Raw genomic sequence first — 14,719 nt, forward strand, 5'->3', positions numbered from 1 at the left:
ATCCAGTGGGTGCATTTCCAGGAAAATCTCAAAGCCTGAAGAACACTGATCCCTACTGCCAGTCATGAGATAGTCAACATCCCATGTTATTCTATTCCTAAGGGCAGCCACGTACAGTTGCACAGATTGTTCACTGCACGAGGGTGCCTGGCCAGGCAGAAGTGGCTTCTACCTGGAGGAACTTGCAGAAAGGTCTTGATGACTTACAATAATCCCAGATTAAGAAGAGTCCAGCAGGTCCCAATCCTGAAAAGCAGTGCTAGAAGAAGAAATGTACCTAAATATGGAGTCAGAAGAACTAGACTTGTGTATCATTCCTGACACTTTATAATGTGTGGCCAGGGTAACACCGGCCCTACTAACTTCAAAGGATTGGGGTAATGCTTAAAACAAAAACCCTTACAGTGTACATCAATATGCTTCATAAATGGTAAAGCACAACACAAGCACTAGGAATTCTTACAATTTTTTTGAAGGAGGAAGCAATTTATTGCAGGGTCCAAATGGCTTACAGATTCATTAAACTAACAGATGAAGTAACAGATGCTAACAAAGTCTTCGAGGATGACTTTCAAAAGTCACATCATGAAACCAGGCCATCAAAGAAACTTGGAATCTCTCAACACAATCAGGAAACTCCAGAACCATGTTATCATTGCCACTCCAATCAGCAGCTACTGTTACCAGAATCATGCCACTTATAGAACAACCTTCACCAGCAAAATGGGTTCTTCTTGTGCTCTGTCTTGACTCGCTTGCAGTTAATGAGTGAATGGGAACCTATACTGTCCCTGCTGATGAACCCAACACCTCATCCATTATGACTGTCAGCAGATACAGCAGAAGTGAACTAAACACCAGACTATACTTTCCAAATCATGCAAATGCATCTGAGTGACTGAACCATTTCTTAGTGAGAGCCTTAGCTGCAAAGGAATCTGGGAAGAGGTGTGCATGTGTATGTGCACACGCTTACTTTCCATCATTTATAATACAAGCTAACAGGAAAATGGGAGTAGAATGGAGCTGAATGCCAGGCACCAAATCTACCATTGCCTTCATCACAGACTTAGTGTATTTGGCTTGAACCTCAAAATCCATGACCACAGGAAGTTCATTCAGAGTTCTTCCTGGGATTTTGTCGCTGTTTTCTGCCACAAGAAAATTAGAAAATTTTAAAAATAAAAAACACGTACTCTATCCTCAATCTGATTATAGGAAAGAGCAACTATATGGGGCTTCCAGCCAAGATGGAGGCATAGGTACATACACTTCACTTCCTTGCACAACCAAAAGAAGGATAACAACCACTTGAAAGACAAAAAAACAACCAGAACTGCCAGAAAATCAAACTGTATGGAAGTCTAACAACCAAGGAGTTAAAGAAGAAAAATACATCCAGACAAGAGGGGTGGAGATGGGCAACAGGGTGGAGACGAGGTGCAGCAAGGTGGTGGCTGGTGGACAAGGCAGGTGAGGCGGTGGCTTGCGGACCGGGCGGTCCCACATTTGTGTGAGGATAAACCAGGAGGAACAACTGGGGAGCAAGACAGAATGGGCAAGCCGAGGTCCAGCGCGGGGGAATAAAGCCTCAAAACCTCTGAGTGTAAAAGCCTGTGGGAGTTATGGTGGAAGGAGAAACTCCCACTCTCACAGAAGAGTCTGGTGGAGGGGCTCACAGGGCCCTAGAATGTACACAAGCCCACTCACCTAGGAATCAGCACCAGGGCAACACCTGAAAGGGCACAATTCGCTTGTGGGTAGTGGGGGAAGTGGCTAAAAGCAGGGTGAGAGCTGAGCAAGTGGCATTGTTCCCTGTCTGACCCCTCCCCCACATACAGCTCTACAGCACAGCCAAGTGGGTTGTCCCACCCTGGCGAATACCTAAGGCTCTGTCCCTTACAATGTAACATGTGCGCCGAGACAAAGAAATATGGCTCAAATGGAAGAACAGATCAAAATTCCAAAAAAAAGAACTATGCAACAACGAGACAGCCAACCTATCAGCTGCAGAGTTAAAAACACTGGTAATCAGGATGCTCAGAGAAATAACTAAGAACAAATGCAAAATAAAGAAGTGAAGGATATACAAAGTGAAATAAAAATATATATATACAGGGAACCAACAGTGAAGGGAAGGAAACTGGGACTGAAATCAACAATTTGGAACTGAAGGGAGAAATAAACATTCAACCAGAACAGAATAAAGAAACAAGAATTCAAAAAAATGAGGAGAGGTTGAGGAACCTCTGCGACAACTTTCAACATTCCAACATCCGAATCGTAGCGGTGCCAGAAGGAGAAGAGGAAGAACAAGAAATTAAAAACTTATTTGAAAAAATAATGAAGGAAAACTTCCCCAATCTGGCAAGGGAAATAGACATGCAAGTCCAAAAGCTCAGAGAGTCCCAAAGAAGTTTGACCCAAGGAGGAACACACCAAGGCACATCATAATTAAATTATCCAAGATTAAAGATAAGGAGAGAATCTTAAAAGCAGCAAGAGAAAAGGATAAAGTCACCTACAAAGGGGTTCCCATAAGACTATCAGCTGATTTCCCCAAAGAAACATTACAGTCAAGAAGGGGCTGGAAAGAAGTAGTCAAAGTCATGAAAAGCCAGGACCTACATCCAAGATTACTCTATCCAGCAAGGCTATCATTTAGAATGGAAGGGCAAATAAAGTGTTTCCCAGACAAGGTCAAGTTAAAGGAGTTCATCATCACCAAGCCCCTATTATATAAAATATTTTCTAAGAAAAAGAAGATCAAAACTATGAACAGTAAAATTACAATTAAACTCACAACTATCAACAATTGCACCTAAAAAAGAAAACAAAAACAAACTAAGCAAACAACTAAAACAGGAACAGAATCACAGAAATGGAGATCACATGGAGGGTAATCGGCATGGAAGGGGATTGGGGAGAATGGGGGAAAAGATACAGGGAATAAGAAGTATAATTGGTAGGTACAAAATAGACAGGGGGAGGCTAAGAATAGTACAGGAAATGGAGATGCCAAATAATTTATATGTATGGACATGAACTAAAGATGGGGGATGCTGGAGGGAGGGGGGTCCAGGAGGAGGGGGATAAAGGGGAGAAAAAAATGGGACAACTGTAATAGCATAATCAATAAAATATACTTAGAAAATAGCTACCATGTAGCAAAAAAATTACCTTTTTGGATATGTAAATAAAAACCACAAGAATGTAAGACCTAGAGATTTTCTTAAAAACAAAAAGCTTTGAAAACCAATATCCACAAGATATAAACACACCCTGCTTAAGAACTAAAGCTAGATCTCAGTGGAAGCAACATAGATTGATTTACAGTTTGTCAAATGTTTATCTTTCACCTATAAACTGGGGAAATTTCCAATTCGGACTGTGTGATGTGTGCTGACAACCATAAGAATAACAATATTTGCTTTCACCATTCAGAGCAGGCTTTGAAACTTAGACTGAAGCTATGCCCTGAAATCTCTGGAGAGCCACAGTACAAAGAAAGAAGAGCAAATGTGCCGGCTCAGGGTTGGTGGAGGGTGACCCAGCAGGGTGAGTCTAACAAGCGTGTTATCCTGGGTGACAAAAGCCTAAGTTACAAAATACCAGAGGTTGAGCCATTCACTGACTTGCAATTTTAAAAAGAGGGACTAAAAAAATTTTTACCAGTAGGAAGATGTTTAGAGATTGGCCTGATTCTCATCTCCAGGTTCACGGACAAGGGCACTGTTGCCCAGTGGTTCTCCACTCTGGCTGCATGCTGTAATCACCTGGGGAGCATTGCAACACGACCAGACCAATTCAGAAAGAATCCCTGTGGGGTGAGGTTTTGCAGCCTTTCTTTTAAAGCATCTTACAGGTGATTCTAATGTGCGGCCAGAACTGAGACCACTATTAGTCCCAAGTCTACAGGACCACTACTAACTACCCAGCTAGTTAAAGGCAGGAATAGTATGAGGACCCATTCCCTGGACTCATATGCTATACCTCATCTTTTCATTTGACATGGAATCCTCTATTTTTGTATGAATATCAAGGACTGTGAAATACTTTAAGATCACTGGAAAGTATAAAACTTTAGTCTAGGAACTAGTGAAAGTTTGTCAATTACACTTTTTGGTAATTTTAGATATAACTAAATTTAAATAAACTTATGGAGTTTATTAATGCCCATTCTCCCCAAGTAATCACCTTTGTTCTCCAACATTATAGAGACCTCAGTGTGATTTCACATATTACGTTATAGCACCTTTCACTGTCCACCTACTAAAATGGTTTACAAAAAGTTCAAATAATATAAAAGTACTTCTGCAGTTTCAAAATGAAAACATAGAGCTTTCTTGATTTGAAAAATGGTTCCATGGCAAAACAACCAACCAACCACCAAGAAAAAAAGAAGCCTACCAATTTAGAACACTGAATTCAAGTGAAATGGTTTGGTTTTTTTCCTAATGCAGGACTTCTCAGAGCCATTAATATGCCCCATTTAATCCTAAAAGTAGACTGTAGTATGCAATACTTTTCAAATTTATGTCACCATATAATTCATTTTCTTGTTCAATTCTCAGGACTAATATAGCATAGAACCCACTTTAAAAAAATACTATCCAGATTTCCATCTGCCATGAATCTATATATTGTTAGATTAGTTAAATCGGATTTGCACATCCACCATACAATTAAGTGGACATACGTATACGTAACTCTTCAGAAATCAAACAAGGCGTTCCAGGCAGATTGCCAAAGGCCAACTTCTTGGTGGAAAAAGACTCTTTTCCCTTATTGCCAGGCCCCTGAAGCACCTAGTGAAATTCTAGCACTCACCTTTTGTGCTGTGTACCCTGTCCCATCTGTCGTGGTAACTTGAACTTCATCTCCAGAATAATCAATACTCTGTACCTGCTCAAGAAAAACAATTATAAAAAGCATGATGGGACCATATGATCCAGGACCCTCTGCATTCTATATGTCAATTTACCTTCCCCGTGGCTATGGAAAATCATTTCCTGGCATTCAGAGATCAAAGCAGCAGTTAGAGCCTATTTCAAAGAACTATTGCTCAGCCATTAAAGTTTATAAATACTATGTCAAAATATGTAAAATGTTTATAATATAGTGTAAAGTGTAATATAAATAATTGCCTTTATGATTACAATGTACAACACAAATGTACAGAGACAAAAATATGAGGGGAAAATTTTGAAGTGAAAAATAACCGCTTTGGATCAGGGATGTGAGCAACTTGAACATTTTATTATTAATGAAAGTGCCATCTGTGCCACTATTGTTTCCAAACATCAGCAGCTATGTAACTGATGTGAATGACGCTACAACCGTCTCATAAAAATACTTAGAGGCATTGTCTGACAGTCACAGCAAGTACCTGTCTCCTGTGTAATCCATATGCCCCAAACTTCACATCCCTTAAAAACAAGGCTAAACCAGAGCCTCCTACTGCTGTTATACTCACCGGAGATTTGAGGCGAATGTCTAGTCCTTCAGCCAGTTTTTCAATGATGACAGAATAGCCGGGAGTGAGCAGAGTGTGGTCACCAGCAAACTGGGCAAAGAATTCATTGTGGTCCCAGGAGCGAGCAGACACCTGGGAAACAACAGGAGACATTGGGAAGAAGAGGTGTTCCCACCTCTTCTTGAGCCTCCACTTAAGGGACACGAAAGGACCCCCGGGTGGGAAGAAGCCATCTGAGGCCAGAGGGCAGGGCTTCTGTGAACAGGACAAAACGTGATGGAAGGAGGGGACACACAGACCAACCCAGCTGGATACTGCTGTTGGGGAAGAAAACTGCTCAGCAATGCATGGGAAAGCTTATTTTAGACCAAAAGGTAGATATGATTTGGTTGTGGGTACCACTCCTTCATAAAAATAAAAGGCATGTTATGTATCAATGACCCTGCAGAAGGAGAATTCTATGAAGTAAAACTGCATTTGATCAACTCCATATAAAAATATGCCAACCACTGGTCTTACACATGGAAACTCTACAGAGGTTGAAATCAATGACCCTGCAGAAGGAGAATTCTATGAAGTAAAACTGCATTTGATCAACTCCATATAAAAATATGCCAACCACTGGTCTTACACAATGAAACTCTACAGCATGATTCTGGAAAACAATGCTATTCCAACTGGTGTGAAGAATCGAAGGAACATGGAGAGGTCACAAAGAGGACAATTCAGTCAGGGGCCTTTATTCAAAATATAGAATATTTAAGTATTAAAATCACAGGTGGTTAAGTTTAAATTTATTTTAGCAAGATAAACAGACTATAACTGCAAAGATACCATCTTCCAGTCTCTTGAGACCAGCGTCCTCAGGCCCTGCGAGGTTCCACAGAAATGCCCTGAAGGGCAAGAACATTCAAGGCTCTGGACCCCTCCCCAGTTCAGCTCAACAGCACTCCTGGATTAGGTTTAAACATTGAGCTTCTTCACAAGCATTACTGGGAAAAAAGGCTTCTCTTGCTTTTTTAACAAACAAAAAAAAAAAAAAGTAATTTTTTTCAAAACCGCCATGGGGTTAATATGCTCTGAAATCGTGGTTTTCGAACTTTTCAGCAGCAGAACCATTGTTTCCTGTTTATCCAAAGCAGGGCAAATTCAATATCGAGACTATGTAAAATACACACATATACACAAAAAACAAGTATTTTGAAGCACATTTCACGAAACCCAATCACACCTGATGGAGGTTGCTGCCACAGGCATATTCCAGGTTACTGAGGTGAAACTGAAGCACCTGTTCTTCCAGTTCACTGAATTGGATGCCAGATTCCTTAATAAAAGCTTTGTAGATCTCCTCTATCTTTTCTGTAATGGGAATGGATCAAAACAGAAAAAAACAGCTTTAACAGTATTCTCTAATTCCTTATCTTTTGCTTTCAACCTTGTTCAACCTGCAAAACCCCAAACTTATGAAGGCCTTTCCTAAGCCAACTCAAAAGGAAAAAAATATCTTGATAATGTTGGTTTCTCTCAGGAAGTAAAAGCTTATCTTAACTGGAAACAAAACTATGTAGGTTCTGTATCTTCAACCATGTTTTATTTCTGTGTGGTTGAGAAGCTGTTTCTTCTTTTGCTCAAAATACAGAAAAGCACCCCCTGCACATACACCGACAGACACACAGAGAGAGAATTCCCATTTATTTCTGGTCTCACTGTGATCACTTGAAAGTCATGTTTTTATAACATCTCATCTCAACTGGGAGATCTGTGATACACTGGCTACTGACTATATTCTCTTCCCAACAAGAATATACCATTATGGGCTACCGTCACGTCAGCCCTCGGCCTCAGTACCTTTAATTACTGGTTCTCTGCTGCCTGTGTAATAAATCCCAAACCCACAGCCAGACTGTGACGGCACATTTTTAGCCTTTCCAAACATGGCAACAGCACCTGCCCACTCACAGGCCCTGCTGATAAATGCCAGCCCCACAGGGCCTGTGACTATCCCCCTCACGGAAGGCCCACCCCACCCTGCTCCCAGCACAGTGGCACCCGGACTCCACATGCCCCAGCAATCACATCTTGTTATTGACTCCAACATTCATCCACCCAACTGGAACTTTAACTACGTATACACAGTGCTGTGATGCCATTCCAATTACTGTCTTAGACTTTATTTTTGGGAGTGGGGGCGCTCACAAGCAACAGATTATAAGAACATTAGTCCAGGTCATTTCTTTATGATATTTTCAGGGAAGACAACCATCCAATGCATACACTGCACAAGCAAAGCTTCTACAAAGTACTGTGAACTTGCTTGACTAGGAACAGAACTGACTATCAGCTAACTTTTTTTTTTTCCAGACAACTCAAGATTCTCATTAAAAATTCCCATTCTTCCACTAGACTGTAATATAGGGAAGTCATAGCACCTCTGGATTTGCACTAGGCTGTTGGTCCTAGACCACCAGGCATTCTTTACCACTTTCAGAACCTTCTAGTAGAAATCCCACTCCTGTCTCTTGTCATTTCTATTTTCCTTTCGGTTTTGTAGAGGTTCACTAAGAATCAAGATTTCTTAACAGTATATAAAATTAAGTATAAACAGATTAAGAAAAGTCTAAACATGATTTTTGTGTAAATACTATTTAAAAGCTTTAGCATCTATGCTTTGTGAAATTAATTCTAGCTTCTTAGTATTTACATTTTGGTTTTTTTCACCTAAGTGGTAACAAAGTGAGATCTCAAGACAGCTGAGATACTTGCTAACAGGAATATAACTAACCTTATAGAGAGATGTATGCACTATTATTAGAACTTTTCAAAAACATATTAATATGATGAAACAACTACTTACACAGTTAAGTGTTGCTGATCCTCCCTTATTTTTAAGTAAGGCAAAGACAAAGCAGTATTACTACGTTTTTATTTGGTGACACTGGAAGAAGTATAAAGAAAATGCTATCCAGCCGCTACCACACATGGAAAAAAAACACTAAATTCTGAGAACACCTTAAAGTCAGCCTAATGACTCTCTTCATTTCCAGAAAATTCAACAACTAATCACTTGATCTGGGCACTTTATCATATAATCAAATGATCCCTGTTGACCCCAGCGAATTTCTACAAATGTTCTGTTATGGTTTGTCTGTCAACACTAACGGGATCACAGTGCGGGTCAGTCTCAGAAGGCAGGGGGTGTGGAGGGCGGATAAAAAACAAGAGATAGGCGATCCTTGCTACTGAGAGGTCGATCCCAGAGGGAGATGGAGTATACGCCAGGATGAGGAACTAAGAACCCTCACCAAGGAACACATAGTTGAAGCAAATTAGCATTTTGAAAATTGAGTTCAAATGTTTGTGCTTTAAGAAACTCTGACATGCTTCTACGTACTACAAGTAAATACGTTCAGGTCACAGAACTGTGGGTTAAATGAGCATCAATTAAAAAAGCACTATAGTAAAATCTCAGCTGGTACTGACATGGAAGTGAGTCATGACACACAGTCAAGTTTTCTAAAGGATCATGGTTCATATTGTCCATTTAGGACTAAAGCCTAAAGAATTTGAAGTAAAATTACTAAATTTTAATATACATTCTTGCATTCTTAAACAAAATATATTAGAAAAATCTTAACCTACTGTTCCAAAAAAGGAAAGAAAGTCCTGGCATATAGAAATCCTCATCTAGAAAAAAAAGTATGCGGTTACTATTTACTCATGTAGGGCTTATCATATTTTACTTAAAAGGAAGCTCCTCTGGGAAATTGAAAATTAAACATTCACATAGTTTTCAAAACACCAGTTATTGTGTAAAGGTGTGTGTGTGTGTGTGTGTGTGTGTGTGTGTGTGTGTGTGTGTGTACACACAGGCATCTAAAGGTCGCTGAGGAAGTTCTGCTCCCTCTGCAGAACAGTCTGGAGAACTCATCAGTCCAAAAGCAATGCTCTAAAGGACTATTCTTATTGCACACATCAACCTCATAGATGATTGATGCTACTGCTGACCAAGTGTAAGTTAGAATGAGACTCAGATGGAACAATCAGAACATCTCCCCATACCTCCTAAAGGAACATCTTGGAGCTGAGTCTTATCCTTCCTCCACTCAGAGACAACATCCAAGAGAGCATTAAAATGAAAATCCATGCGCTTGTCAATAGTGGGGTCAGTAATTCTTCCACCTTCCTGAATTAAGTCACATCTTTCTCCAAATTTATGCATGCTGATGCCAAGCTTCAAAATAATAAGAATAAGAAGGTGAAAATTTTCCCTGGAAAAAATATGTACAGGTTCTAAGCTGAAATTAGACAGAGCTCTCATGGAGAAAATGGTCTAGTATCTCTCAAAAATGAAGCTAAATATTCTTAACAGAAAATGGCAGCAAAGGAAGGCAGTGAAAAAACAGCATGAAATCTTTAGGACCTTGTTTTATGAGACTGTGCGGGTGACAGTAGCAGCTTCTATGCCAGGCACTGTCAGCTTTCAGCCAGTAGTTACTAATGCTGCAGACGCCATAGCTGTGCATGGCCTCTCCTTGCTCTGATTCTCACAGAGATGAGCACACAAACACACAAACACAGAATTTAAACTGAATTTACTGTCAATAAATATTTAAGGAAAAACGTTGGGCCTACCATGTCTTCAAAGAAACTATGCAGGGTTGCACAATAAAAAACAGGATGCCCAGTTAAATCTGACGCTCAGATAAACAACAACAAATTTTTTTTAGCATAAGTATGTCCCAAAAATTGCATGCAAACTATCTCATGTAATATCTGGGAACATACTTAAGCTAAAAAATTACTTGTCATTTATCTGCATTTAACTGGGCATTCTGTATTATTTACTTAATCTGGTAACACCAAAAATATGAGCTAATCCAGTGGCCTGCAACTAACACACATATATAATCAATGATCTTAGAAAAAGAAAAAAATATTTTAAGTCCTCTAGTACCACCTTCTCAGAAAAGAAGAACTGTAATTGTCTTTATTTACTTTTCAGAGAAGAAGAGGCAAGAAGTCAATGTGGAGTTGTTACATATTATTTAGGAGCACATTAATACTACACAGAAGCAAACTGAGAATTTTTTCTTTTCATCTACAAAACAAATCTTAAAGAAAGAAACCCACTTGTTCACACATGAGTGCTACTGGGTTGTTAATACAGCCATTGACAATCTGGGCTCCTCGTCCCACTGTGACGCCTGTAAAAGATTTATCATCCCACACTCGGCCTCCAATTCTATCTTTGGCTTCCAGCACGGTCACCTAAAAGAGAGACAATTGGGGAAGCTAAGTAAGATAGAACAGTAGTATCAGATGCGCTACTGTAAGTGTAGAATACAGTTAAATAAGCTCCATATTTGGTTAATGTTTTTCTGTTACATTACTAGTAAAATGACTTTGAAAAGAAAGGTGAAGTGGCTGTTCAACCCAGATTCTAACAAGGAAAAAGTGAATGGTCTGCTGGTGAAATCCTCAAACTGTTCCCTCTCAAATGCTGTAAATAATAAGACTTGATGAACTAGCACATGAAATGCACTTGGAAAGCTTTTACTAAACAGTGTTCCATTATTAAAAAGCACTACTAAAAACTAGGTAAAAGGTTTTGTTCTATGAAATATCTATGTATGTAGCAAAAGTCCTTTAACATTGTGTATACACCTTAACTTCCCCAAGATGTGACTATCACTTTAAAAAAGAAGAAAAATCCTATGTCACTTCATGACCTAAGCAAATTGGTCCCACATGCAGATTATTTTAACTCCTTCACGCTTCTCAGTCTGGTGGCATGAGAAGCTGCCCTCACGTGGACGGCCCTGTGACTCAGAGCACTACTCTCCTCTTTCTGGGGTTGCAGTAACTGAAAATGTTGAGTGCTTTTCAGTACAAGGCCAGTCATTTCATCCCTAGAAGCACTCTTTCAAATTACTCAAGAAAGATCCCTGAGTTACCCATCTCTCAGGTGGCTCATTTTCTAATCCTGAGAGAGATGGGTGGCCTCTGTGGGGTCTCCCTCATCTCCTGGTGAAAGAAAGGGGAGAGTAATAGAGATCCTCTAATATTCTTCTTTGTCAGACCAATAGTCCTCATTTTCTCCAACTAGAAAGACTATAACTGGTGGTTCCACCCTTCCCACCCTCCATCTCTGACTTCAGGTTAAACTTCAGGTTGAACCATCCATTTCTAGTTTCCTTTTAGTGTGTGTGAGAGGAAGGCTCAACATTAAAGACTCTGGATAGTAACAACCTCCCCTATAACATAATCTGTGGGTTTCACAAGTGAAAAACAAACAAGGAGCCTTGGCTCTAGTATCTAACACTGAAATAATCAATCAGTTACAACACCTCAAAGTTTAATACCACTAAGAAGATATTTACAAATGCAAACACACTTCCTATAAATCCAACTCAGATTCTTCTGCTTTGTCAGCAACATAATGTAATTCAAGACTTAGGTTCTCCATTCAGTCAAGAGGAAAACCTCCCCAAGGCTCAGCTATTGAAAACTTTTCTTGTCCCTGAAACTCCTACAGCAGAGAAGATACTGTGAAAAAAGAAAATATTTTCTTTTAGCCAGATAGGAAAGAGCAAAGAGACTAATTCAATTTTACCAAAGTAATTTTCACATTTGGTTTAAGTAAAAACCAAAGTCCATAAAAGGTAACTTTTTAAAAAAGGAGAAATATGTCAGACTTAGGAAGTCACAGAAATCTAGGGAATGGTAAATTTGAAAGAGTGTAACACAAGTTTAGATACTGAACTACACAAATGGCTTTTTGTGATAGTCTCTATTTTGGCTAATTTTAAACAACTGGAATAAGGAAACATACCAGATAAAAAGAAAAAATATCTCACCTTGGAAATGCAGGCAACCTCAAATATGTACAGTACTTTAAAAGTCATGTAATTGTGTCTCAACCATGGATTAACTAGTTCAATCTTGCTTCCAAAACCAAAGATTTTTGTTTCTTAGAGTAAGATTCAAAGGATGCCTTTAATTTGCTAAGAAAATGTAACTAGGTATTTCAGAAACTTTTATAAAAGAAAGTAAATTTCAAGTTGCTATCTGTTGTCTCAAACTATTGCAGAAATAACAGATTTTTCTCAATGTCCCTGTATTATGTCAGCAACAACCTGTGATGAATTTGTTTTGATACCAACTTAGAATCTCTTCTGAGTTGCTCCTTGAGTGTAAAACTCTCCAAAGCTGTGAGAATTTCTGTATTCCTTTATCTTTCTTTTATTAAACCAATTTCAATGTTTGATCTTTTCTAGGATTGACTGTAAAGATATAAAGATATCATCATGTATTCAGCATTCTTTGCTAAAATCATGAATTGAATTCTAAATCTTAGAAAATTAGGACCTGAGGAGCAGTTAACCATCTATTTCTGCCTGCATGAACCAAAAATCTTACCTTAATTCCGAAGTTATGCAGTTGCTTAGCAGCTGCTAATCCTGCTGGACCAGCCCCAACAATGATGACTGATTTCTTAAAAAAAAAAAAAAAAAAAAAAAAAAAAAAAAAAGGCAATGAAAACAATGTACTACTTTGGTTGTTCTGGAGGTACTAAAAACCAAGCAATGTTTTTTTCATCTACATTTCTTTGATGTCCACAGCAGAAAGTTACTTTCCTAAAGCATACTGTGGAACTTTTCTTAAAAAGGACTCTACAGTCCAGGGAAACAATGTCTGATAGTATCCTCTCCAGAGAAACACATAGTCTAAAAAGTCTTGCATTATAACTTACATGGTGCTGATGTGACTTTTGATAGTATTCTTAGCAACAATGTACTAGCCTTTATCATGACCGGTGGTGTTATTGCTAGAGCGAGTCACCTACACTGTGGTAATCTTTAGGAAGAAGATGCTGGTCGGTGCCAACGCTGAGAACGCCTGTGTTGATGAGGCCTTTTCTTGTCATAAAATAAAGTATCCTCTCCACTTCCTGAACACATCGAATGCGCACAAGACCCCGGACAATGATGTGAGGAATACATTTATGTGGAGTAAGAGCTTCCTGTGTTTGGAAATAAAACCAAACTGTTAAGGCAAATAAACAAAAAGCAATTCTCGGTTCCTCAAAAAGCTAAACATAGAATTATCATATGATCCAGAGCAATTCCACTACTAGGTACATACCTGAAGGAATTGAAAGCAGATGTTCAAACAAAATGTTCAAGGCAGCACTCTTCAAATAGCCAAAAAAAATGTTCATCAATGGCTGAATGAATAAATAAATGTGGTCTACCCATATTTTATTTAGCCATAAAAAGCAATGAAGTACTGATCCATGCTATAGCACGTGTGACCTTGAAAACATTATGCTAAGTGAAGAAGCTCATTACTGAAGGCCACATATTGTATGATTCATTTATAAGAAATGTCCAGAATAGGCAAGTCTATAGAGACAGAAAGTAGATCAGTAGCTGCTGGGGAAAGGGAGGAATGGGGAGTCATTGCTTAAGAATGACTGGGGTTTCCTCTTGGAGTAACAAAAAATTTTTGGAACTAGATAGTGGTGATGTTTAAACAGCATTGTATATGTACTTAATACCACTGAATTACACATTTTAGAATGGTAAATTTTTTGTTGTATTTTATCACAATGAAAAGAAACTCTCAGGGTCATTCAAATCCATCACTTATCACTAAATTATAACAATATCAAAGGGAAGCTTCCCTGGTGAAGCGATAAAAGAAGGGACAAAGGCAGAGTCAGCAATTTGTATCTTACCATATAAACTTCTCCTCACTGAGAAGACTACTACAGAAAGTATGGGGGCAGACCACATCACAAATATAATCCTGACTCAATAAGCCATCCAACAAAGGCCACTCTACAAACCCAGGCTGTTCCGCGTACTGGCAGCAGGAAAAACTGGATTCTTATCGCTGATAAGAGGAGGGAGGACCACTGAGGAGCCTGGGATGGTGAGGAAGACAACACTACCTTTCTCTGCTTGGCCCAGCTTTGGCAAGGTCATGGCCCATCTCAAAGATTCCAGAGTAATGCAGCCTTGGTCTGGGGTGAAGTTAGAACAGACGCTGGAGGTAGGGGTTAGGGGTCCCTATCCTTGGCCACTCCTTTACTTGACACCAAACCCCAGCCCAAGAACCTGAACAAACCCAGGAAGATGACTATACACTCAAAGCATTAAAAAAACAACACATACAACATTAACCTTCATTGCTTCAGAAGATAAAATGTGTTTGTGTTTATGAAATTTTAAAAACCAT

General features: G+C 39.1%; 1 protein-coding gene across 1 annotated transcript in view; it reads right to left on the minus strand.

Moving 5' to 3' along the window:
• Positions 1–14,719, minus strand: part of KDM1B (lysine demethylase 1B) — a 51,075-nt gene that overhangs the window by 9,487 nt on the left and 26,869 nt on the right. Inside the window, exons 10-16 of the mRNA XM_054591844.1 lie at positions 13,323–13,499; positions 12,896–12,970; positions 10,607–10,744; positions 9,536–9,707; positions 6,708–6,835; positions 5,477–5,608; positions 4,831–4,905 (exon numbers count right to left, since the gene is read on the minus strand). Of these exons, the coding sequence (XP_054447819.1) occupies positions 4,831–4,905; positions 5,477–5,608; positions 6,708–6,835; positions 9,536–9,707; positions 10,607–10,744; positions 12,896–12,970; positions 13,323–13,499 (897 nt within the window). The remainder of the gene's footprint in view (positions 1–4,830; positions 4,906–5,476; positions 5,609–6,707; positions 6,836–9,535; positions 9,708–10,606; positions 10,745–12,895; positions 12,971–13,322; positions 13,500–14,719) is intronic.

This window comes from Pteronotus mesoamericanus, unplaced genomic scaffold, assembly GCF_021234165.1.
Source record: "Pteronotus mesoamericanus isolate MK-2021 breed Mesoamerican mustached bat unplaced genomic scaffold, CSHL_Meso_final scaffold_31, whole genome shotgun sequence".
NCBI lineage: Eukaryota > Metazoa > Chordata > Mammalia > Chiroptera > Mormoopidae > Pteronotus > Pteronotus mesoamericanus.